The sequence below is a fragment of the Typopeltis vanoorti genome, chromosome 23 (assembly GCF_054136105.1).
Source record: "Typopeltis vanoorti isolate ZY-2024b chromosome 23, IOZ_Tvanoo_1.0, whole genome shotgun sequence".
NCBI classification, from domain to species: domain Eukaryota; kingdom Metazoa; phylum Arthropoda; class Arachnida; order Uropygi; family Thelyphonidae; genus Typopeltis; species Typopeltis vanoorti.
The window spans coordinates 26,667,979-26,692,328 of NC_143571.1; the positions used below are offsets into that span (position 1 = coordinate 26,667,979).

At 36.2% G+C, this 24,350-nt stretch overlaps 1 protein-coding gene across 1 annotated transcript in view; it reads left to right on the top strand.

Moving 5' to 3' along the window:
• The window catches only part of Dera (deoxyribose-phosphate aldolase), a 113,193-nt gene that overhangs the window by 56,100 nt on the left and 32,743 nt on the right, over positions 1-24,350 (top strand). The window contains exon 5 of the mRNA XM_090412825.1: positions 16,049-16,177. Within this exon, the coding sequence (XP_090268951.1) occupies positions 16,049-16,177 (129 nt within the window). The remainder of the gene's footprint in view (positions 1-16,048; positions 16,178-24,350) is intronic.

The window sequence follows — 24,350 nt, forward strand, 5'->3', positions numbered from 1 at the left end:
TGGTTACTACTAACACCATGTTCCAACATAAAAATGTTCACAAATTCAAATGGAGAGAAGAGGCAAGCAATAAGAAAAGTCTCATTGACTATGTTATTGTTGATAGTGATGTTTTCTCTCTGGTGCAGGACACTATAGTGTACAGAGGATTTGAAATTGGAAGTGATCACCATTTATTCTTGAGCAGAATAAAATTTAATTTCATATTGAAAAGAAGAACTTGTAAGAAAATTTTAAAGCGAATAAAAGTTGAGCAGCTCTCAGATGTGAACTGTAGACTAAAATACACAAATCTTATTGAAGAAAAAATGAAAGAGTTTGAGAACAGGAACCAAACCTTGGAGATTCAGTGGCAAGCCTTGAAGAAAACCCTGATTGATTCAGCTAGAGAAGCATGTGGTGAGGTTGTCTGCAAGGACAGAAAAATCAGATCTCCATGGTGGACACAGGAAGTTAAAGAGGCAGTGAAGGAAAAGAAGAAAGCATATCAAAAGTTCCTGGCAAATAAGTCAGCTTGTGCTTTTAGAGAATACAGAGACAAATGTAAGAAAGCTAAGCACTGTGTAAAACTAGCTAAACAAAATTCATGGGAGGACTTTGGCAAGAACATAGAACATAAATATCAAGAAGGTGTCAAAATGTTCTGGAGGTTGTTGAAGAAGCTTAGAAATGGAAGAAAGAATGCTGTAAAGTGCTCTCATAGTACCCATATATAAAAAGGGAGATAAAACTGAATGTGAAAATTACAGAGGTATTTCCCTACTGAAATATAGGGGGGGGGACAAGGGGCCCAGCTCCTCCAAAGAAAAAGGAAAAACACTAGAAAATTTTCCACAAATCTTTTCCTAATTCAAATATTATTTTTTTTTATTTATGTTGTGTCGTGTCTTCTATTTCTGTACTACTTATGAATTAGTGGTCACATAAAGTGGAATTACCCTATAGCTCTTGGGAATCACAGCCACTGTGAACGCAAGGCAAACAGAGTAGTGCTCGGGTGGACCAAGCACTACTTTGTTTGCCTGAGCCGGGCCGGAGGAAATCACTGGTATCATGTATTGGCGATTTCTGCAGATGCTCAATAATAGGTCGTATGCAATGTGTAGTACGTATTCTCAAAATCGACTACTCAACTCATTTCCCTCCCCAAAGTTAAATCTTGAGTGCTTGGCCCCCCAAGATTAAATCAAAAGAGGTGTCAGTTCTTTAGCACATTCTCTCAAAACCCACAGCAAAATTCCATCCAGTCCCATAGCCTTATTGACATCCAGAGTGCTCAGTATTTGAAACACATTCTCCTCTTGCACCTCTAAACCTCGAACTTGCCCTATCCCTCTAGTATTAAAACTTACTTCTCCAGAATGAAATAATCCAATAAAGAGTTCATTGAACACTTTATTTGTTTATTATCCAGAGGCCTCAACATGGGTATTGTGTATTGCAAAAGTTGATTGTTTTGTTTCAAAAGATGGGATAATACAGAAACACTTCCAGCAAGACAAGATAAACCCACTGAAACATTTAGGTTACCCAAGGTTTTTTGTAGGATTAATGTAAGGGAAATGTTTCAGCAATTGGCTGGAGGTAGCAGAACAAGAGATCATCTGGGGATGATCTCTTGTTCTGCCACCTCCACTATGTCCTCTGCATCAGTCACTCTATTCTCATATTTATCCAACAATGTCCTTCTTCCACAATCATTTCTCCTCTACTGGCCACATAACGAAAAAAATCTTGACGATTTTCTTTGGATATCAGGGCCAACATCTTCTCATATTCCAGTTTTGCCTTCTTTACCATACTGGTCATACTCCTGGCATGGGTCTTATGTTGTTCATGCATCTGCTCCCCACTCCTCTCCTTATATCTCCTCCATAACCTTTTTTTAACCTGCAGTTCCTGTTTGATATTGTTTATCATCCACTTTACATAAATCGTATCCTCTTATTTACTTGTGGAGAAGAGGACACAGTGCTGCTAACACAATGCTACTATTGCTGCTAAACAAATATTCCTTCACAATTTCACAAGCACTAATGATATCTCACCCTTCCAATTCCTCCCTCCATGGAACTGCCCCAAATTGATATCTAAAACTGTTATAATCACCTGCCTTATAATTCCACATATATTTCCTTCTCTTTGATACTAGTGTGTTAAATTTTATGCTTTTATATTAAATCTTTGTTGTCTGTGCCATTGTTATATACTCTTTATTTTACTATACTTAAACTTAACTTTACTTCAACCTTAACAGTTGCAACTCTGAGTATATAATCTGTTGCTTGATCTAGTTACTTATTCTTAATCCTTACTCTTAATCTTTTGACCCTCCCCCTTTCTCAAGGTTGTATCTATGCTATTCAAGGTTGTATCTATGCTATTCCCAAGTTATAAAATTACTCATAATTTTATAACTTGGGAACTTGCCTCGGGTTAGAGCCAAATTCCTTTGTTATAACAGCAAGCGTATTTCTTCAATTTCGACTTCTGAAAATTTATTTTTTTATTTTGACTGTGCCGTCAGGAGTCTCGGATAAGATTTAAATATCCTTCCTAAAGAAAAAACACTTCACTTAGCATTGAAATACTTCTAACTCTCAATACTCTATCAAACAACGTAAAACTCAATTCTACAATCGTGGTAAACTATCCCCTTAGATCATACAGGTTCGATTTTTATGAGCAGTGCATTAGTATGCAGGACTCAGGCAAATTACTTGACAAACAAAACAATTTATTCATTCCAATTGAAAGTACAAAAAAGTTAATGCTGAACATTAAAAAAAAACTCTATCAGGCTCTATACTTTTCAGCAATAGTAGCTTGGATTCAAATTAATCAACCTAGCTTTACAATTTCTTCTTTAAGCAATTTGACTAATGCACTAATTATTCCTATAAATTATTCATACATTAAAACAGACTTGTGCATACCGTATTATATTTTAACTCAGACATTAAATCATATCACACACTCTAAATCTTCACGTATGCTAACTCTAACTTAACACACACATAACTCAGCAGGCTATTTCACAAAATTTAACTCACGACTTAGAGTCCTTATTACTGTCCTTAACTCTTAACAAAATTTCAATACAATAGCAATTTCTTCCACAATTTTCAATTCTAGAAATTTCCTATACAAGGCCTTACTTTTTAGTCATTTAGTCAGCAATATTAGATCCTTTTAGAGGGTCTAATTGTAGAGGGGGGGGGTTGTTTACTGGATTTAGTATTTTTTGGATTTTTTGGGGTTATAGCCATTGGCTAAGAAAGTCTTGAGGATGTGGTTTAGTTCAGTGGTTAGGACCTTGTCATCTGAGCAGATTAATTTTGCCCTATTATATAGTGTTTTTATAACCCCGTATTGTTGTGAGGAGGGGGGATTGCTGGTGAATGTATCTGCCAGTATGGGTGGGGTTTCTGTAAACAGAGAAAACCAAAGATCCATCAAGCTGGCGAGTGATTAAAGTGTCTAGGAAGGATAGGGTATTGTTTTCCTCTTTTTCTAAGGTGAACTGGACTCTGGGGTGTTGGTTGTTTAAGTGTGTTAGGAAGGAGTGGAGTGTATCTCAGCCATGTGGCCAAATAGTGAACACATCATCCACGTATCGAAGCCAAATAGAGGGTTTTTGTGGGACGGAGTTTAAGGCTTTCTCTTCAAAGGTCTCCATAAAGAAATTGGCGAAGGGTGGGGAAAGTGGTGAACCCATGGATGTTCCCTCTATCTGTTTGTAGAATTTTCCTTGCCAAACGAAATAGCCTAAGTTCATTGTGAACTGAAATAGGGCTGAGATATTGGGAGGAAACTTGGCTTGGATGAGCTCTAGGGTTTCTTTGAGTGGGACATTAGTGAATAGGGAGGAGACGTCAAAACTGACCATTATTTCAGTGTGTTGAAGTGAGAGGTTTTCTATACTGGCTTTAAAGTGGGCTGAGTTTTTTATGTGTGATGGTGTGTTGCCAGTATAGTGTGTGAGCGTTTTGGCTAAATGTTTGGCTAATTTATATGTGGGGGAATCAATGCCATCCACTATGGGATGTAATGGCACATTTTGTTTATGTATTTTTGGGAGTCCATATAATCGGGGGGGGGGGTGTCTAGAGTTATAAGGTTTTAGTTTGTTAGTGACTTCCACAGGCCAAGAAGTGACTTTCTTAAGGAGTCTGTGGAGAGTTCTAATCTGAGAGCTGGTAGGATTATATTCAATAGGGAGGTAAGTAGTACGGTCTAGTACTAAAGCATTAAGCTTACCTTTGCAGTCCTTTTGATTGAGCACCACAGTGGCATTTCCCTTATCTGCTTTGGTGATTACTATTTTTTTGTTTTTCTTCATTTCTAGTAGGGCTGCATATTCGTCTTTGGATAAGTTCATTTTTGGAGGTTTTGCTTTGGTGAGAACACCGGCTACATCCAGTCTGACGTTGTTGGCGATATGGTTAGGAAGGTTGCAAATCCCACGTTCTATTTGGATCATGATTTCCTCGGCAGGTATTCTTTTAGGAGCTAGGGCGAAATTGTGGCCATGTGAAAGTGCGGTGAGTGCTTCAGGCTTTAAAACTACGGACGAGAGGTTGACTACAGTGCTGAGTGGTGGCTGTGGTAAGGAAGTAGAATTCTTTATCAGGTTTTCGTATTTTTTCAAGTGCCGACTACGTTTTTCTTGCTTTCTTCCTCATTTGCTTTTGTTAGTGCCTACGTGCACATACCATATTTTTATGTTCCTGAAGATGGCAACGTGACGTTGCCAAAATATAGAAGTTATTCATTAAAGTTGCCTTTAATTAATATACTTTATATGCATTTTTAATTCCGTAAGCTAATTACCAGAAAAGAATATATAATAAAAAGAGACACATGACATCAAAATATATAAATACACAGGGCCGACTGATGGTTTGTGTGCGAGGTGTGCAATATACACAGACGACTCAGAAGAAAAGGTGCCTAAAAGATGTCAAAAAATATGAGATAAGAGTTTAAACGAAAAACGAATGGTACAGAATGGTACATATAATTATGCATATACGTCGTCTTCTGTTCGGGCCCCTTCAGATCTTCCCGGAAACGAACAAATAAATTCTGAAATTGTATCCTGGACTCGATTATATCACTGTTTTTGATTAAAATTTACAAAAATATTCCTAAAATAGTTCTTTATTTTTTGATGTATCATAAATCAACTTATGATTAATTGTTGAGTACCATGTAAAAAAAAATTGTATAAGCAGGACTAATCCGTAGTTAATATTATACTGTAAAGCGGTTTTCATTTCCTGTTCATTTTATTCACACCTTATTCAAAAAAAAAAACTTTTTTGGAAAGGCGCCGAACATTAATCGCACACACAAGAAAAAGACTAGGTGCTGGCGCTGTAAATACATATTTGTGCAGACTATATAGATGAGACAGGTAATGTACATATACAAATAACTGGTAAAAAAAAAGTCACTAAAATTTTAAATCTAATTTAGCTAGCCATTCAAGAGCCGAAAGATCTACCTCAAAAAAGTCTCTTAGGCTCTTATGCTGCAACTCTCCACAATGTGCTGGATGGTTTGGTTTATGGCCCCACAGTCACATTGGGGTATAGGTGATCTTCCCCACTTGTGTAAGTTGTCTGCACAGATACCATGTCCTAAGTGTATCCTATTTAAACTTTTCCATAGATGACATAGAAGCTCAATCCTTGGATTGAGCTTCTATGTCATCTCATAATTTGGATTTTGATAATTCATAACGAGCTCATTCATAATGAGCTCAAAATTTGGATTTTTCTTGGGAAGGATATACTTGTTTAAGTCTGGTGCCAATTTTTCTTTTCAGGTTTCTAGCCAAATACACTTGGTATAGCTCTTCACAGTCTTTATTCCAGTCAGGTATATATTCTTTTTGGAAACCCCTTAGAATATACTTCTTTGCTGTTGATATGACTGCTCCAATGAATCTGTTGTAGTTTTCACACTCAGGTGGTATCCATCTTATGATTTTATCCAGTTCTTGTGAAAAATCCTGCCAGTTTGCTTTCCTAAAATTCCATCTTGGTTGTGGAATGGACCATATTATTGGTATTAGTATTCCTACTTCTACCAATACTGGGTGATGTTGGCTGTTTGAAAAATCTTCAAGGACTCATCTTGTGATTAGCAGCTGATTTTGCAAATTTTGGGTAACAAAGCAGAGGTCTGGGTTGTATTCTCTCTTCCATGCTGCAGCCTTAAAGTTGTTGTTCTTTTGTCCTTTGCATTAAATATTAAGCTCAAATTGTTTTTCTCAGCCCAGTTTGTTAATGCTTCACTATTTCCATCATTATTATTGTAATTCCACAGGGATGGCTGTTAAAATCCCCTATGCAAATAGTAGGATGTGGAAACATGGGAATTACTCCAGGTGGCCATTCTACCAGGGTAAGCTTGTAAATGTTAACCACTGTGAGATCTTCAATTCTCGCTATGATAGTGCATATATTCTGATTAAGGTGTTGATATTAAGTGAGCATCTATATTATTGCATACATAAGTTGCACAGCCATGAGCTTTGTGATCTGTAGCTCCTAGTATATCATACCCTGCAATTCTTCATCTAGATTTTCAATTATTGTTCATTGTCTGTGTGTGTCTCTCTTGAATGACAGATATGTATATATCATTTTCTTGAAGAATATTTGAGAGAGATTGGTCTTCAGCAAAGCTGATTCCTTCAATGTTGAGTTGACAAATCTGGAAATTAGCACCCAGCTTTCTTTTCTTGTGATTCTTAAAAGAACCATTTAGTGATTGTATAGTTTGTGATTTCATGTATCTATAGCCAGGAGATCATTAAGATATGTGGCTGCCAGCAGTCGCTCTAGCTCATTTAGCATTACCCAGGGTGTACTACGTGGAGGCGAGCTAGACATACCCCCCCCCCTAGAGAATGAGTCGGCATGTGTAGGTATCAAAACAGAAAGAATTTATGCAGAATTATAATGCAGGCAACTGTCATAGAAAAACCAGCTTACAGCAGTACAATGGGTGAAAGAATTTGAGGGAAGAGAGGTCAGTAGTTCATGGGAGATATTTAAGACAAAATATTGACATTGTATATCTTTAGTGAAAAAGATAAAGCAGTTTTTGGTAAAATGGATGACAAGAGAAATAAAGGAGGAATTGCACATGAAAAAGGGATTATTATTATTACACCCTCCATGGAGTCGACAGACTCATTCTGGGAGATTCATTTAACTTTTGAAAGACATAAAGAGAGGAGAACAGTTGCATGAGGAATACAGGGCTCAGGCTAAGAAATTGACTAGTATTGTAAGGAGAGAAAAATTTAGAATATGAGAGGAGCCTGGTGCTCAATCTGAGGAGAATTCTAAGAAGTTTTTTCACTATGTGGCGAGTAGGAAGAAAAATTACAGGTATCCCTAGATTAACGTGGTTAATTAATCCTTTGATGTTACCGCGTATATCAAAATCGCATTAATCAAATATAATAATCAATGGTAAAAAGTACAATTCATCCATGATCGATTACTATATTAATAGTTCATTTTATATGGTACTCTTTTAGGAAAGATAAAAAATCAATGCAAAGTAAATGTTTAATAAACTTGTACCTACTATTTTACTGCAATTTTTTTTATCGAAAGAAATTATCAATAGTCTTTGGAACAGTTTAAGTTTTTCTTATCAGCATAAATTCTACAATAACAATCAAAATGACTCTCCAGACCTCGGTAAATAAGCATTCTTCGATTAACATTTGAATCCATATGCATTACTTGCTGTTTAAATGATTCTAAACTGCGAAATATTCCATTCAGTTCTTTGACTGTTATATCTTTTGGAACCTCATCTTCACATTCCATTTGTTCGTTGTCTTCATATGTGCATTGTTGTTCAATTTCAAGAAGATCATTGTCACTGAAATCTTTTGAATTTAATTCCACTAATTCTTTAACATCTTCTGCATCAACACCATCAAAACCAAGGTCTTCACCAATTGCAACGATTTCTTCGACCATGTTGTTCACAGGATTTTGAAAACAACCTAAGTCATTAGCGCATTCTGACAAAAGGTTTTCCTAACAGCTTTTTTGCAGCTAGATGACACTTACTTCCACGAGTCATGATTGTTTTCAATTGCGTATTTAATGCTAAATTGTTTCCAAAATTCTTGGAGCGTAATTGCATTTTCTCCTATTGTTGTTTCCACTGCCTTTAAGAATGTCTTTTTAAGAAAATAGGCTTTGAAAGTTGCAATGATGCCCATGTCCATAGGTTGTAGCAACGATGTTGTATTTGGTGGGAAAAATAAAACTTTCACATTCTCACACAGATCATTAAGAGAATTTGTATGACCAGGCACGTTATCTAAAAGCAAAAGAGCTTTGAAAGCTAAGTTATTTCTCTTGCAATAAGCTTCAGCTGCCGGGAAAAAATAACACTTAAACCAATCTTCGAATAGACTTTGGGTAACCCAAGCTTTCTGATTCGCCTGCCAAATTACAGATAAAGAGTTCTTGTTACATCCTTTTAATGTCCTTGGGTTCTGAGTTCGATAGACAAGCAGCAGCTTCAATTTAAAATCTTCATTAGCATTTCCTCCAAGCATAACGGTTAAGCGATCTTTTGATACTTTATAGCACATATGGGTAGCCCGCAGGCCAGATCCGGCCCTAATCTATTTCAGCAAAGTTTGTCTGATTCATGGTGGGAGAAAACATGGTGTATTCTACTAACTCACATTAAGCTGACATCATATGACTTGCGCAAAACACACTATGTTTTCTCCAACCAAGGTCTCTTTCTCACTTTGACTAGCAGTGTGTGTGAACATGTTACAACGTGTCAGTTCGGTACTTGCATTGGTGTTGTGCTTTGTTCAGTGCCTGCATTGATGTTATGTTCTGTTCGGTGCCTGCGTTGATGTTGTGTTCTGTTCGGTGCCTGCGGTGTAGAAGACAGTTTTGTTTGACAGTTCTGAATATCACTTATAAATTTGGGACAATGTCAGGGGTTATTGCAAAAAAAAGAAAAGTAGATGCAGAGAATCGTTGATTCTCTGCATCTACTTTTTGGAGGATTGTTATTTTATTCTGAATAAAAGTTTTGCCTATATGTTTGCTGTGCAACGAATCCATATCCGTCAACAAAGAATACAACTTGAAGAGACACTTAACTTCAAGACATGCAGATCACCCCAAAATTGATGGACAACTACGAAAAGATGAAATACAGAAGTTGAAGAAGAACTTGGATACCTAGCAGCAAATGTTCAACAAGCAAAGAACGCAGCACCACAGCATTGTCAAAGCCAGCTTTGTGGTAAGCGAAAAAATTGCTAAGCATTCTAAGTCATTTGGTGAAAGAGAATTTATCAAAGAATGTTTGCTGGATGTTGCAAGTATAATATGTCCTGAAAAGAAAAAAGACTTCGAGAATATTTGTTTGTCGAGACATAATGTTGTCCGACGGATAGAAATTATGGCTGATGATATCAAAAAAAGTTTAAAGGAGAAGATTGCTAGATTGGAAGCATTTTCAATTTCTTTGGAATGACAACACTGATGCCTCTGATACAGCACAACTAGCAATATTTATTCGAGGAGTTGATGCGGATTTCAACATCACAGAAGAATTATTGGCGCTTCGGCCATTAAAAGGAACAACTACTGGTGAAGATATATTTGAAACAGTCAACACGGTCTTCGAGAGATTTGGGCTTAAATGGAGTTCACTATCTAGCATATGCATTGATGGAGCCCCTGCAATGGTTGGTGCACAGAAGGGATTTATTGGAATAGTTCATGAAAGAGCAATCGAACTACAGATCCATCTGGAAAATTTAACAAATTTTCACTGCATTATCCACCAACAAAATCTATGTGCAAAATCGATTAAATTCACGAATGTTATGGAAGTTGTAGTAGCCAGTATTAACTTTTTTAAGTCACGTGCACTTAATCACTGCCAATTTAAGGAGTATTTGGCAGACCTATTTTCGGATTATGAAGATGTGTCTTATTATGGTGAAGTGAGGTGGTTGAGTAAAGGTAAAATGTTAAAATGATTTTATGATCTGAGACAAGACATTGCAGATTTTATGGACATAAAAGGAAGCACAATTAACCAAGTAAAAGATGTTGAGTGGGTGTGTGATTTAGCATTCCTTATAGATGTCACCGGATACCTAAACGAACTGAATTTTAAATTGCAAAAACAAGGACAATTGGTTCATGAACTGCATCGACATGTCAAAGCTTTTTGTAATAAACTAAGATTGTTGGAAAGTCAGATAAGAGCTAAAAATTGTTATCATTTTTAGTATTAATAAAAATATCCTTTATAATTGTTATGGAGATGAACTGAAGGCACTAATAGAGCAATTTGATACAAGGTTTGCTGACTTCAAAAACAAAGACTCCACATTCGCTATATTTGCTCGTCCGATGGATGCTGATGTAAATAATGTGCCAGAAAATTTACAGATGCAACTTATTGAGCTTCAGGTGGATTTAGTGCTAAAATTACAATTTACCAACATTGCTTTGATGGATTTTTATAAATTTTATTTGGTAGAAGAAAAATATACAAATTTACCTTGTCAAGAAAAATCATTTGTCTTTTCGGCAGGGCTCACATATATGTGTGAACAGTTTTTTTCGAGGATGAAATACAATAAATCAAAAATTCAGACAAGAATAATGGACAAAAACCTCGAAAATTCTATGTGATTATCCTTAAGTAATATTAACATCGATATTGATAGTCTCATAGTTGAAGTACAAGGCCAATCTTCACATTAAATTATGTCGTTCATTATATTATAAAATTTATGTAGAGCTTTATACCAAAGCATTATATTATAAATAAATGAAATATAAAGTACCAACTTGTTTTAATTCATTTAATATTAATTTATTTTATGTAATAATTTGGTTGGCCCTTGACTCGGAGATAAAATGATAATTTGGCCCCCAAGCTAGGAAAGGTTGCCCATGCCTGCTTTATAGCCAGGATGTGCTGCTTCTTTTTTTGATATAAAAGTTCTAGATGGCGCATTTTTTTTCCAGTAGAGGCCAGTTTCATCTACATTGTAAATTTGCGGTAATCGTAATAATTTTCTTTGATAATTTTCTGCAGCTCAGCAGGAAATGTGGATGCAGCATCTTCATTGGCACTTGCAGGTTCACCTGTTATTTTCGCATTCTTTAGTCTAGCCCTAGATTTAAAATTTTCAAGCCGGCCTTTGCTAGCTGCGAATTTTGAATTGTCTTCTTTATATTTAGTCTCTTTAAGTCTTGAAAACAGGCTTAGAACTGTTATTGGCCATGATGTTATAGGCACTAATTGGAATTCTCTTTTGATTGCAGTCTTCCAGCCAAATAATCAACAGATCTTCCATTTCAACCATTATAGCACTCTGGTTACACATGCTTTGCATGCTTTGAGAAGTAGATGCAACTTTACCTTGCTCGCAATACTCACCAGCTTTGGATAAAATAGTCCGTACTGTAGACTCGTTAAAACCAAATTCATTTCCGATCTTACTTTTACTTTCACCACATTTAAATCTTTTAATTATATCAAGTTTTGTATCTAAGGTAATTACTTTCCTTTTCTTTTTTTGACTTAATGACATGGTTGTGGGATTGCTCTTATTCTTCGACATGATTAATGGACTGTAAAATTTACGAAGAACTTAATTTGTAAATACATACAGCAGAACAACTGGAGCTTGTAATACACTTACTCTTAATGCTGGCAGTGATGTAACTGACTGGCACTCAGGCTCTTGGAGCACGGCTGTGTGGGAGGAATGATGTCATCATGCTCACGCCACAAGGCTTGCATGTTTTCGTGTGGTAAATTTAAAGGCACGTTAATCAAAACTCTTGCCACGTATATCAAAGGATTGCTGCAATTAATTTCGCCGTGTTAATCAAATCCCGTGTTAAGCAAGGGATACCTGTATAATGGAATGATTACCTCGCTGGATGAAGATGGGAATTGGGTGACTAATGCAGATGATAGTTGAGCTGTTTAATGAACACTTTCTTAGTGTTCCATCCTGGTACAGCAGGCTTTATTCTTAGAGAGATAAGGAGTATTGAAGTGTTGGAAGTGAATGAAGAGGATGTATTCCAAATACTGAGTATGCTAGATGTCAGTAAGGCAGGTGGACTATACAGAATTTCACCACGTATTTTAAGGGAACGATCTGTGCCATTATCTCGGCCATTTAATGAAAGTCTTGCAGTGGGACAGGTTCCTTGGGAAGAGGGTAAGATAGTGTCATTGCATAATAATTTGGTAGAATGGTGGTATCAAACTATAGGCTTATTTGCATTTCTTCTACAGTTAATGGTCACAAGTACACTCTTGTTTTAGTAATTATCTTTTACAACAGAGTAACAAGAGCAGTGGATGAAGGTATAGTATACACCAGGGGTTCCCAACCCTATGCCCGCAGGCACCATGGTGCCCGTCGACCAATTTGTGTGTGCCCGCCGCTGTTCAACCATGTGCCATATAGTTTGAAATAATCACGCAACAATTAATGGCATGCTATATGATGCATGCGTTAATGACACATGACGAGTATTAAATGCATACAATGTAAAGTAGACGCACATTCGAAGTTGTTCATTCCAGTTTAAGAACTGGAATATCATCATATTCTCCTAATTATGAAGCACTGGCCAATGAAATGCAATGCAATGCCAAAGATCACACTAACTTACATATATATATTTAAATTTTTATATAATGTAAACTTTTAAGTAATAAAACATTTGATTATAATGTAAACTTTGTATGTATTAATTTAACAAAAGAATTTAAAAAATTTGCTTGAAAAAATAGATGGTGCCCGTCGCCCTATTGGTATTTTAGAATGTACTCTAGGAAACAAAAAGGTTGGGAACCCCTGGTATACACTGTCATTTTTTTTATTTTGCAAAGACATTTGAGAGGGTGCTTCATTACAAATGATTTTTTAGTTGCAACATATGGGTGTGGATATCAGATTATTGGATTGGATTAGCTATTGACTTTCTGATAGATATCCAAATGTTGTATATAAGGGTGGGGGTAGCAGTATCAGGGAAGTATGCAGTTGTTTGAAGATGTGAAATTTGAAAGGGTTATTAGTAATAGTGCTGATGTTTTGGCTCTTCAACAGGATTTGAATAAACTGGGAAGGTAGGCAAATAAATGGGAATAACAATAAATTATATATATATATATATATATATATATATAATTTGTTTGGAACTCATACTTGCATTTTTTTCAGACACGCTACTGTTTTTTATACTTGTTCTGTTAGTACAATTTTAAGTCTCTGTAATTTTTTATATACTTCTTTGATTGTAATACCTGAGGATGTTCATGTAACGAAACTAGTAAACTAGTAGTATCTTTTTTTAAATATATCTTGTCATCTTTTCTCTCGGTAATAGTCATTAAACCTTTATATATATATATATATATATATATATATATATATATATATATATATATATATATATATATATATTTTTTTTTTTTTTTTTTTTTCACATTTGACATTCATAAACGCTGTACAGTTATTCCTGTACCTTACCAGGTTTTGGGAGCGAAGTCGTCTTCTAGAATAAGTGTTAGGGTCACAGATTCCCTTTCCACACAGAGTTAGTAGGACAATCACAAACATCCAGGCCCAAAATTTGAACATGCAGCCTCTTGGTTGGAGAGCAGACACGCTAACCATTCGGCCAACAAATGTCAGTTTAATGCAACTAAATGTATGGTTTTGAAATTTGAGATCCACAGATGGGATACTTCATACTCACTTGGTATAGTATAGTATAGCTATATTGAAAGAAATGGAAGAAGTGAGGGATCTTGAGGTGATTGTAGATGGAAATATTGCAAAGATTATGAAGACATTCAGAGAATTGGTCACAGTATTGAGGAGGCTATTAATCATGAGATATAAAAGTGCAGTTGTCCATTGTATAAAGCTTTGATGAAATCACATCTGGATTTTTGTGCTTAGGTCTTGTCCTCAGGATTTGAAGGGGATGAGGTAATCTTGGAGAGGGTACAGAGAGGGATAACAGAAATGATATCAGGACTATACAGTGTTAAATTATGAGGATGGACTGAGGGTATGCAGACTGTTGAAGGGTTAATAATTATTGGATTAACACTAGGGAGATTTTCATATAGAATGAGGGGAAGGAACACGGAGCCATCCCTAGAAGCTACAAAAGGAATTAATGAGTAAAAGATAAGAAGTAGGTTATTTGCATGGAGAGTTGGTGAGTTGCAAACGGTCAGTTGGTAGATGAGCTTAAAGGAGTAGTATAATAGACTTTGTATTGACTATTGTTGACCTCCCACAGTGAGGCTTGTGTATCCATGAAGGTCAAGAAAATAATAACTAATCATTGCTCTTTTCAGACTCTTCATATAATCTCATGTGTCCTAAGCCACTGTTCATATGATAATATTCCTGGAAACTCTAGTTTCCTTGTCCATTATGCTCACTCATTCAGAAAACAGCAACCTATCCAAATTCCTGCATCCTTCCATTGAAATCAAGTTGATCGTTTGTGTATTTCTGTCACCCCAAGACCTTTCTTCCTGCACATCTTGCTATTATGTCATAATTATCACTGCTCTTCTCCTCAACTCCACTATCATATCCATGAAATACACAATTATCTTCCCTTTAGCTGACATCCTTTGGTCTCTCTCTCAACTTCCTCTCATTTCATCTCTTTCCCTTTGACATCCCAATTTATTATCTAACTCCTGCTTTCTCTCCATTCTATTTTTCCACCCTCTCTCTCTCTCTCTTCTCTTTTTCTCACTTCTGCCTTTGTCTGAAGTCTGCAATTCTCTCTATTCTCCCACCTCAATTCAGTTGTCATACCTTCTACTTTATTTTTCTCTACCTTCAACTAATATTCATTCTCACAATCATGCACTAGAAATGCCACATCTCTTCCTCGGTCATATTATCTATTGTTAATTCCATTACTTCTTGCATATTTTCATTGCATATTTCCTCACTTATCCTTTGTAAAGCTTTTCAAATCCTTAACATAAAAATAACACTGCTGTACTGCAGATGAAAATTGCAGTTAAATGAACAGTAGGACAGTATGAAACATTTTAAAGATGTAAACAGTAAAAATATTAATGAATTTTTTCAGATTATATTCTTTTAATTTTTCTAAATTCTATTTGCTGTCATTTTAGCAACTGTTCTACATTGTCTCCTTTAAAAAGTATTTTTCTTGCCCCAATCTCGAAAGTATAGCACATATAGGACCATAGTGGATATTCTTAAGATATTATTATTGGCAAGGAATTGACAAAAATCATCATTTAAGTTAACTGCCTGGTTGGCATATTGAGTAAGCTGGATGCTGCATGATCTTTTTTGAAGAGGAAGAAGAACCCATGTTCTGGAACAAAAAAGATCATGCAGCATCCAGCTTACTCATTACCTTGGATCAGCATAAGATAAACATAACATTCTCTCCATTGTAGATGTAATTTGAATAGATCTCTTTCCAAAAATAATAATTATTATTATTTTATTATTACATCACACCTCCAGGGAGTCCAAAGACTCATCGAGGGAATCTACTCTACAACTCTTTATCTCACTACTCCACCAACCTTCATCATCTAACACCAATGCCATCTACCACTGACTACCACCACGAGTACTTTCACAGACAATCACAAACATCCATGCCCACACTTGGATTCGAATCATCATCTAACACCAACGCCATCTACCACTGACTATCACTATGAGTACTTTCACAGACAATCACAAACATCCATGCCCGCAGCGGGATTCGAGCCCGCAGCCTTTTGGCTGGAGAGCAGATATGCTAACCACTCGGCCAACCAGGCTGGCCATAAGTGAGTGGTAACAAAAACATTTGTCTCTGGAGGTATTAAAAAGTCTTCTTTAAGTAAAATACTTTTGTGTTTCATATTAGGTATAGATCTTGCTGTTTATAATGTAGATTTTTGTAATCCACAGAACTATATAATGAAGTAAAACTTATGAAAGATGCCTGTGGAGATGCATGCTTAAAAGCAATTGTTGCTGCAGGTGAGCTGGGATCGTTATCAAATGTATATAAGGCAAGCATGGTTTGCATGATGGCTGGTAAGTTTATCATTAATTGATTGTTATTGTGGTTTATTTCATTTTTGCATGAGCAGTTATTAAAATAAAAGGAAAGTATTCACTTTTTTTTTTTACGACTGCTTTAATATTTATGGCATATGTAATTTTGCTAACTGTTACTCTCATATATGAAAAATAAAAGGATATATGGTTATGTATGTGGAGAGAGACAAGAGAAAGTTCTTCAACAAGGCCAAATAGATTGCATAACTAATTATAAGAATAGTCTAGGTGGTAATTTATTATGTCTATACACAAATGCCAGGAGCATCAGAAACAAAGGAATTGAGTTTGTTGCTTTATTGCATATATGGCCTAAGATTATCAGAATTAGTGAAACCTGGCTATCAGAATCAGGTATATGGTAAGTGGGATCAAGTGTAATGGGTATACTGTTTTTAGGAATGACAGAAGAGATAGGAGAGGAGGAGTACTACTAATGGTATCACATGGCTTAATCCAGTTAGGGTAGAAACACAAGAAAACAATGATGTAACAATGTCCCACATAGCAGTGAGTCTGAGTCTATCTGGTGTGAAGTGGAGGTTAACAGAATGAAACATATGGTGGAGTGTTGCTGCAGACCTCGCAACTCAGTTGCAGGGGACGAAGAAATGCATCTTCAATTTAGCCTTATGGGTACTAAACTAATGATCATTATGGGTGACTTTAATTTTCCAAACATTGGGTAGAAGAGAAATCTTATTCATTGAAAATTAAACATATCATTATTGATGTATATAACCTTCTGTCACATATTATTTTTATTATAAATTGTAAACAACTTTTAAAATAGCTATCTGTTGCTGTCATTCCTGTTAGTATTGTTGTTTTTTTATCATTATTTTATGTATAACTGTAAAAAAATGCACATGGTATTCAGAAATGAATTTTAACCAAATATATAATAAAATGTTTAACTGTGTATATGTGTGTGTGTATTATTATATTATTACACACAAACACACATATATATTATATGGATGTGTGTGTATTGTATATATTTTTCCCTCTTCCTTCCTCCCCACATGCAACACTAATGTGCTATAGGTATTGTAACATGGTGTGTGTGAGGGAGAGCATATTGCTAAATGTTCTCTTCCGACTAAATAATAAACAATAATAATAATAAATTATAAAAAATAAAATATGTGCTTTTGTGTGTGTGTATGTACTTGACCATATTATATGCACATTTGGTCACCTAGCTTTTGGAGAGATGAGGAAGCCATAGAGGGAGTTCTGATTAGCTTAACAAAGATAGTATCAGAATGCAGAATGCAACTATAAGAATGGGCTGATAGAATGTAATCTACAGGGTTTGTTGAATAGAAAGAAAAGCCTACCAGATGGATATCACTGAGCTCTTCAAAAGGATAGAAAAGGTAAAAAAAAGAAAATGAGGAGCTGTTCCTAGAAGTTACTTAAGGATGTGGTGAGAATTAAGCATTATAGAGAAGGAATCATCTGTGTTCATTAAACAAGAAATGGATTGAAGAGGATGAGAAGTTGGTTTGTAAGTTTGAATTATATATGGATGATGACCAGCAACTGTCCATGTTCATTCATGATTAGAGAAAAGTGGAGGAATAGTTGACTGAATTTTAACGGTATAGATGCGAACACAGATTGATAAGAAAATAACTATTTATTGACTTAATTGCTAATATTTCGCTGGTATTCTATCCAGCATCTTCAGATCACACAAACAAAGTTTGTTACAGTAGCGAGACAACCGCAATCCGGTGCAACAGTGGGACTAGTATGAGCAATTGTAGCATGCAACACGAAGACTAAAGTCCTAATTAGGCACCATCTAAGTTGGAAGGGAAAAAAAAAAAAAGAGAGAAAGCAGGTATTAATTTGGTCTTAGGATGACTGTCTTCCAAATCTTTGGTAGATTTATACAGCCATACTTGCTGAGGTTTGGAGTATGCTTCAAGGCTTCTATTGATTCCAGGAACAATCTCTATGACTTGTAAAAGCTTCTGTGCAGCACGTTTGTTTTTTTCCAATTGATCCTGTGTGCAGGGATATCCAAAGCATACCCCTGCACACAGGACTGTTAGAGTCTGCTTAGAAGGTCTGCTAGACCCGACTTGCCATAGTGAAAGTGCCAGATATATTTTTTGTGTTCACTGAGACGGATGTCCACAGTTCCTCCTGTCTGTCCATAGTAGGTTCGATGACATGAACAAGGCACTTCTTAGACTCCTGGATGTGATAAAGGAGAGAATCTGTCCTTAGGTGCACAGATGAGAGTTGCCAATTTCACATAAGGTTTAAATACAGTGCGTAGATGGTGTTTGTTAAGCACTCTAGATATTTTTTCAGATGTGCCTTTAATGTATTGGATGGTGACAGTTTTGTTGTAGTTGTTCTGTGGTAGACAGTGGAGGGGGATTTTTGGGGACATTTAGTATTTTATCTATCTTATGAGGATTATTGATCAGGAAGGTGTGACGTAGGTGAGAAAGTTCAGTAGTGAGAGCAATGTCATTGGAACAAATTGCTCTAGCTCTATGGGTTAGTGTTTTTACGATACCATATTGTTGAGAAGGGTGATGGTGTGATTGTTTGTGTAAATATCTCCCTATCATTAAAAAAAATAATAAAAAATAAAGTTAAATAAAATGAAGTTATACCATGGTGTAACTTCAAGCCATCTCATAAATTTATCATAATTTTGTAAATAGCAAGTTTTGTAATAAAGAAATCTCATAATAAATTTAGAACAATGTGAATTCCCCTTTTACTCTTGTTTTTCCAGCTGATGCTGTATGCTCTCCATATTTCACCCTTGTCACTGACTACTGACAATGTATCTCATATCTACTAACAGCCCTTCAACAAACTGTATTTGAAAGTTGTTCTATAGAAACACTTCATTTTATTTTATTTTTTTAATTTTTTTAGGAATTTTGAAACACTGAGATCTAATTACTTGTGTAAAAGAACAGGATTAAAATTCTTAGAGGAGAATACTTAGAGAGAAAGTTACAAACTGGCACTGTGGATGAGCCTGAATACCAAGAATTTTTTCCCTCTATTTTGTTTTTTTCCTAAGTTCTGCTTTTTTTTTTTTTTAGAGTGCATTTTTTAAAATGCATAAATAAACACCTATTTGATTTTTGTCTTGTCTGCCTATCCATATTTCAGGACAGACAAATTTTATTGAAATTCACTATTTAGAAAGTAATATGCCAAGTTGTCTCCATTTTTCTTTTAATTGGACCATTTGCTGGTGAAAAATGTTCTGAAATTAGCAGTCTATTAGTATTAGTTCTAGGCCACCTTGGAGTTAGAGGATTCATTACAGGAGTCCAGAATTTCACAGATCATCATCATCATTATTATTAACATCTGGCATCCATTGAGTCAGAGACTAACTGTGGTGGTACATACTATTGCCTTAAATTGATTCAATGTGTCTACATTCACAACACACTCAGGCAATGCATTCCACTCACCAACCACTTTCCATGCAAAGAACCTTCTCCTCACTCCTCTGCTCATAGCATCCTTGTAAAGAAGCCATTGCATCCCAGTGATGGCTTCTTCCTCTACCACTGTCTCCTATTTTATGAAAACTCTCTTCCATGTCAACCTGATAACAACACCTGACTAGCTTATATGTCTCAATCATATCCTCCCCTCCTCCTATTTGCATAACTAACGGTAACTAATCACCTTTGTGAATCTTCTCTGGACCCTTTCTAATATATCCTTGTCATCATGACAACTGTTTACCATATATATCTGCGCAGTCTCAACTTCCGCACCCACATTGCAATTTACTCCATGCCAATCATCTCCATACACACATTCACTGCTACCTTCAACATTCACTCTCGCTATGCTATGTCTTCCTGTCCACCCAGCCTCCCCTATTTCCCTGTTTTTCTTGTGTTCCCATTTTCTCTTCATCTCTCACTAAGTGGTATTGAAGATATCTCTTCAATACCACTCTCCTGATCTTTTACTTCATCTCTTACTTCTGATCTCTTGCTTGCATCACATACACTGTACTTTCATCTAGCAACAGTTTCTCCTGCGCACCTGCTCCAAAACAATTCAATTGCAACCCATCACATTGTATAATTCCATTCTTCCCTCAAACACATGCCATACTTGCACAAACTGTACTCCCTTCTCCTCACATAGCTCTGCTAGCATACCATTCATGATTCTGGCTCTCCGTCTCAACGCATCATTGTCATACCTCAGCAACACAATGATAATCTTTCCACTATACTGTTATTTTTCACTCTTCTCAATAGCCTCCTGATATTTGCTCTTACATGCTCCTTATGTTCACTTAAATCATTTGTCCCCACAATCACTACTAGTTCATTTCCTCCTCATGTCCAACACCTGAATTATCTTGTTTATTCTCCCTCCTGGATAGCATATCATAACACACATTATTCCTTTCCCTGAATATTATTATAACATTAATATTATAACATCTTCTCCTTCTGTCTTCTGAGCTCTGCAGAGTACATTCTGTTAATCTGTCTTTGTACTAAACAATGCACAGACCAGAGATATCACTCACCTCTCCTCTTCTCTTTCTGTCTTTAACGTTTCCTTAACACATACAGATATCTAGGTTACTAGATATATGCACAGAAATCCAGATGTGACCTGATTAGTACCATATATAGTGGAACTATTACTCTTTATGCCTACATTTCAGTGTCCTCGTTATGGCAACAATTTTCTGGATTATCTTAACAGGTTTCATAATGCATCTCCTGAACTTCAGCTGTCAATCCACTAAATTATTTATAACAGTAGCATCGCTCTGGTTGCATGCAATTTAATTAACTTTGGTATTTGGAATGTAAAGTAGAATCTGTCCATGCGATTTTCAGTTTGGGTTTCTATTAGATAAATTTTATTGGCAAAATGATTTGAACCAAAAGTAATAATTATATTATTATTATTATTATTATTATTATTATTTATAGAAATAGCATCACTCTGGCTGGATGTAATTTAATAAACTTTAGTATTTAGAATGTAAAGTAGAATTGGTTCAGGTGGTTTTCAGCTTGGGTTTCTGTCAGATAATATTATCGGCAAAATGATTTGAACTCTGGAGTTATATAATTAATAATAAGTTGTTATTATTTTTATTATTTGGTAACCTACATGGAGTCAACAGATTCATCGTGGGAGGCCCAATCAAATTCACACCCCAACATGTCTATTGTAATGAGCTTTGAAGTTATTTACACTACCTGCATTTACAATGCACTCAGGCACTGCATTCTACTCGCTAACAACTCTCCATGTAAAAAATCTACTCCTCACTCCTTTCTTCACCACATCCCCTATACAACTTCTGTAATCCACATTCTCTTCATTACAACACTCTTCATAACAACACTCCAGAGTCCTGATATCACTTTTGTCTTTGAACCCTCTTCAGTATTTCCTCATCACAATGAAAACTAGGTGACCAAATCTGAGCACAATGGTCCATAGTCTGACCAATGCCTTATATGCAGAGTGGCCATAAAATAACTTTCCCTCTTTGGAAGCATCTGTAACTAAAACCAATAAACAGAAGGAGACCAAAATTTTATATTGAGACTTTTGAAGGCATGGAGTACTTAAAAAAAAGATTTAGTACCAAAAGTTGCCGATAGGGGAAATTTTCGTGCTGGCGGAGCCAAAAACAAGTGGATAATTACATTAAAGGCAGATAAAATGGAATAATAACATGTCGACGGTGTAAGTCACTCATTCTAGCTGGATATGTTACATTATCACACGTTACGTTATTCTTATTATCACGCATTACAGTGATGATAAGAATAATAATTAAACTGAAACAACAACTTGTGAGAGAGAGAGAAATTAATGTAGTGATTGAAATCACAGGAAATAATGTGTTATTCATCAGAATCAGAGTCCCCTGGACCACATACATGATTTTCAATGTACTGACCTTTCTTGTGTACAACAAATTGCATCCGGTGTGTGCGACGTGCTCTACAGCTGAGCATAAGGAGTCGGATTGGATATTCATGACAGCCTGTTTTATATTCTCTTTCAAGACATGCAAGTTGGGAATGCCACCAACATACACAATGGATTTCAAATACCCCCCTCCCCCCACAGCCAAAAGTCACATGGAGTGATGTTCGGGGATCGAGGCGACCATGCTAACAGAAAGAACTGACTAATAACTCTTTCATTACTGAAATGCTGGCATAAAAGGCACTGTACTGAATGTTCAATGTGTGGGTGTGCTCCATCTTGCATAAAAATTATGCAGTGCAAACATTGTCTTTGCTGCAATGCAAGAATGATAAAATTTTCCAGCATTCGTCGATATATCTCTCCAGTAATGGAGCAGGTTACAGGACCTGTAGGGGGTAATACGCTCAAAAAAAAAGTATGGTCCTATTATGAAATCGGCTGTGAAGCCACACCACATATTTACTTTTGGAGAATGCAGTGGTACTTGCTGGATCACTTGGGGATGTTCAGATGCCCAAATTCTGCAGTTATGAGTGTTGACCATCCCATTCAGATAAAAATGAGCCTCATCACTCCACAATATTCTCCAAGGCCAGTCATTGTCGATCCCATTCTGGCAAGAAACGTTAGTGCAAAGGTCATGCGCTTATCATAATCTGTGGAAGTTAGTGCTTGCACATGACTGAACTTATATGGATAGAAGTGAAGCATTTTCCATAAGATTTTCCAGACTGTACCATAAGCCATATCAAGTTTGCAAGCTATGGCATGAGCGCTTGGACCAGTACTGGTCCCTGTGTCGTCGAACACCGCAGTAGCAATGTCTGTTACTGTCTCTTCTTGCACTGCTTTCCGTCCTCTGCCAGGTCTAATTCCTAGTGATCTAGTTTCTTCAAACTTCTTAATCATAGCTCTCAGTGCTACAGCTGACATAGGACCTGTACGCAGGTTATGAAACCTTCTAAATTCCCGAAGGGCCGCTACAGCATTGCACTGTTTAAGGTAAAGCAACTAACAAGTAAAGCACACTAAGGCAAGATAGGAAGCATATTAAGCATAATTTGTCAGTCATTCAAATAACCTGCCTGAATGTTCCCAATCCCTTTTTAAGTGAAATTGGTGGTGCTGCTGTCACATGTGCACAGTAAAATTTGCATAATCCTTTTTACCTGCGTTTACTGCAAATATTTGACTGCTTTCAGCTCTGCCAGCTCCAAAATTCCCCCTATTGGCGACATTTTATACTAAACCTTTTTTTTTGCCGAATTCATCTCCCCATGCCTTCGAAAATCTCAATATAAAATGTGGTCTCATTCCGTGTATTAGTTTTAGCTACAGATTCCTCCAAAGAGGGAAAATTAATTTATGGCCACCCTGTAGATGAACAACCACATCCTTATTCCTACATATCAATGTACTTTTTATCAAAGCAGCAATATGATGTCTTTGTAACACGTGCAATGTGTCCTTGGAATATAATAGATTTAGTTTAATCCTTTATCCCAGTGAGAGCAAACAAAGTTTGCACCTGAAAATATCTTCAGGACTGAATATAGTGTTGTACTATCTTATCTTATCCAAAAGGATTAAACTAAATCTATTATAGTCTAACCTAGTGATAAATAAATTTTCAACATCTTTCTCTAAATCCAGAGTAATTTTTAAAAAAGGTGATAAACCTTTTGGCAACTCCCATAGGCACAGATGACTTGCTACTGCTTCTGCCTGGTATCTCCAGCTCTGGGCCTGGCTCCCACTGAAGAGACCTCAATAAAGGTCGAAACTAGTCTGGGTAGATGGCCAATCCCTTTAATGCATAACAGTATACATATCCACATAGGAAATGTGTTTTGCATTATGGGAGATACTGGGTTAGAAGTGCCTGGTAGCTTGCTCCACCTTTGCCACGAGTTGCCTTGGTGTTGCACTACTTACTGGATAAGATAAGATAGTACAACACTATATTCAGTCCTGAAGATATTTTCAGGTGCAAACTTTGTTTGCTCTCACTGGGATAAAGGATTAAACTAAATCTATTATAGTCTAACCTAGTGATAAATAAATTTTCAACATGTGTCCTTGGAACTTCAGTCCACTGTCCACTATCACTCCAGATCCCAAATCTCATCCACTTCCTAAAGTACAGCTGCACCAATAC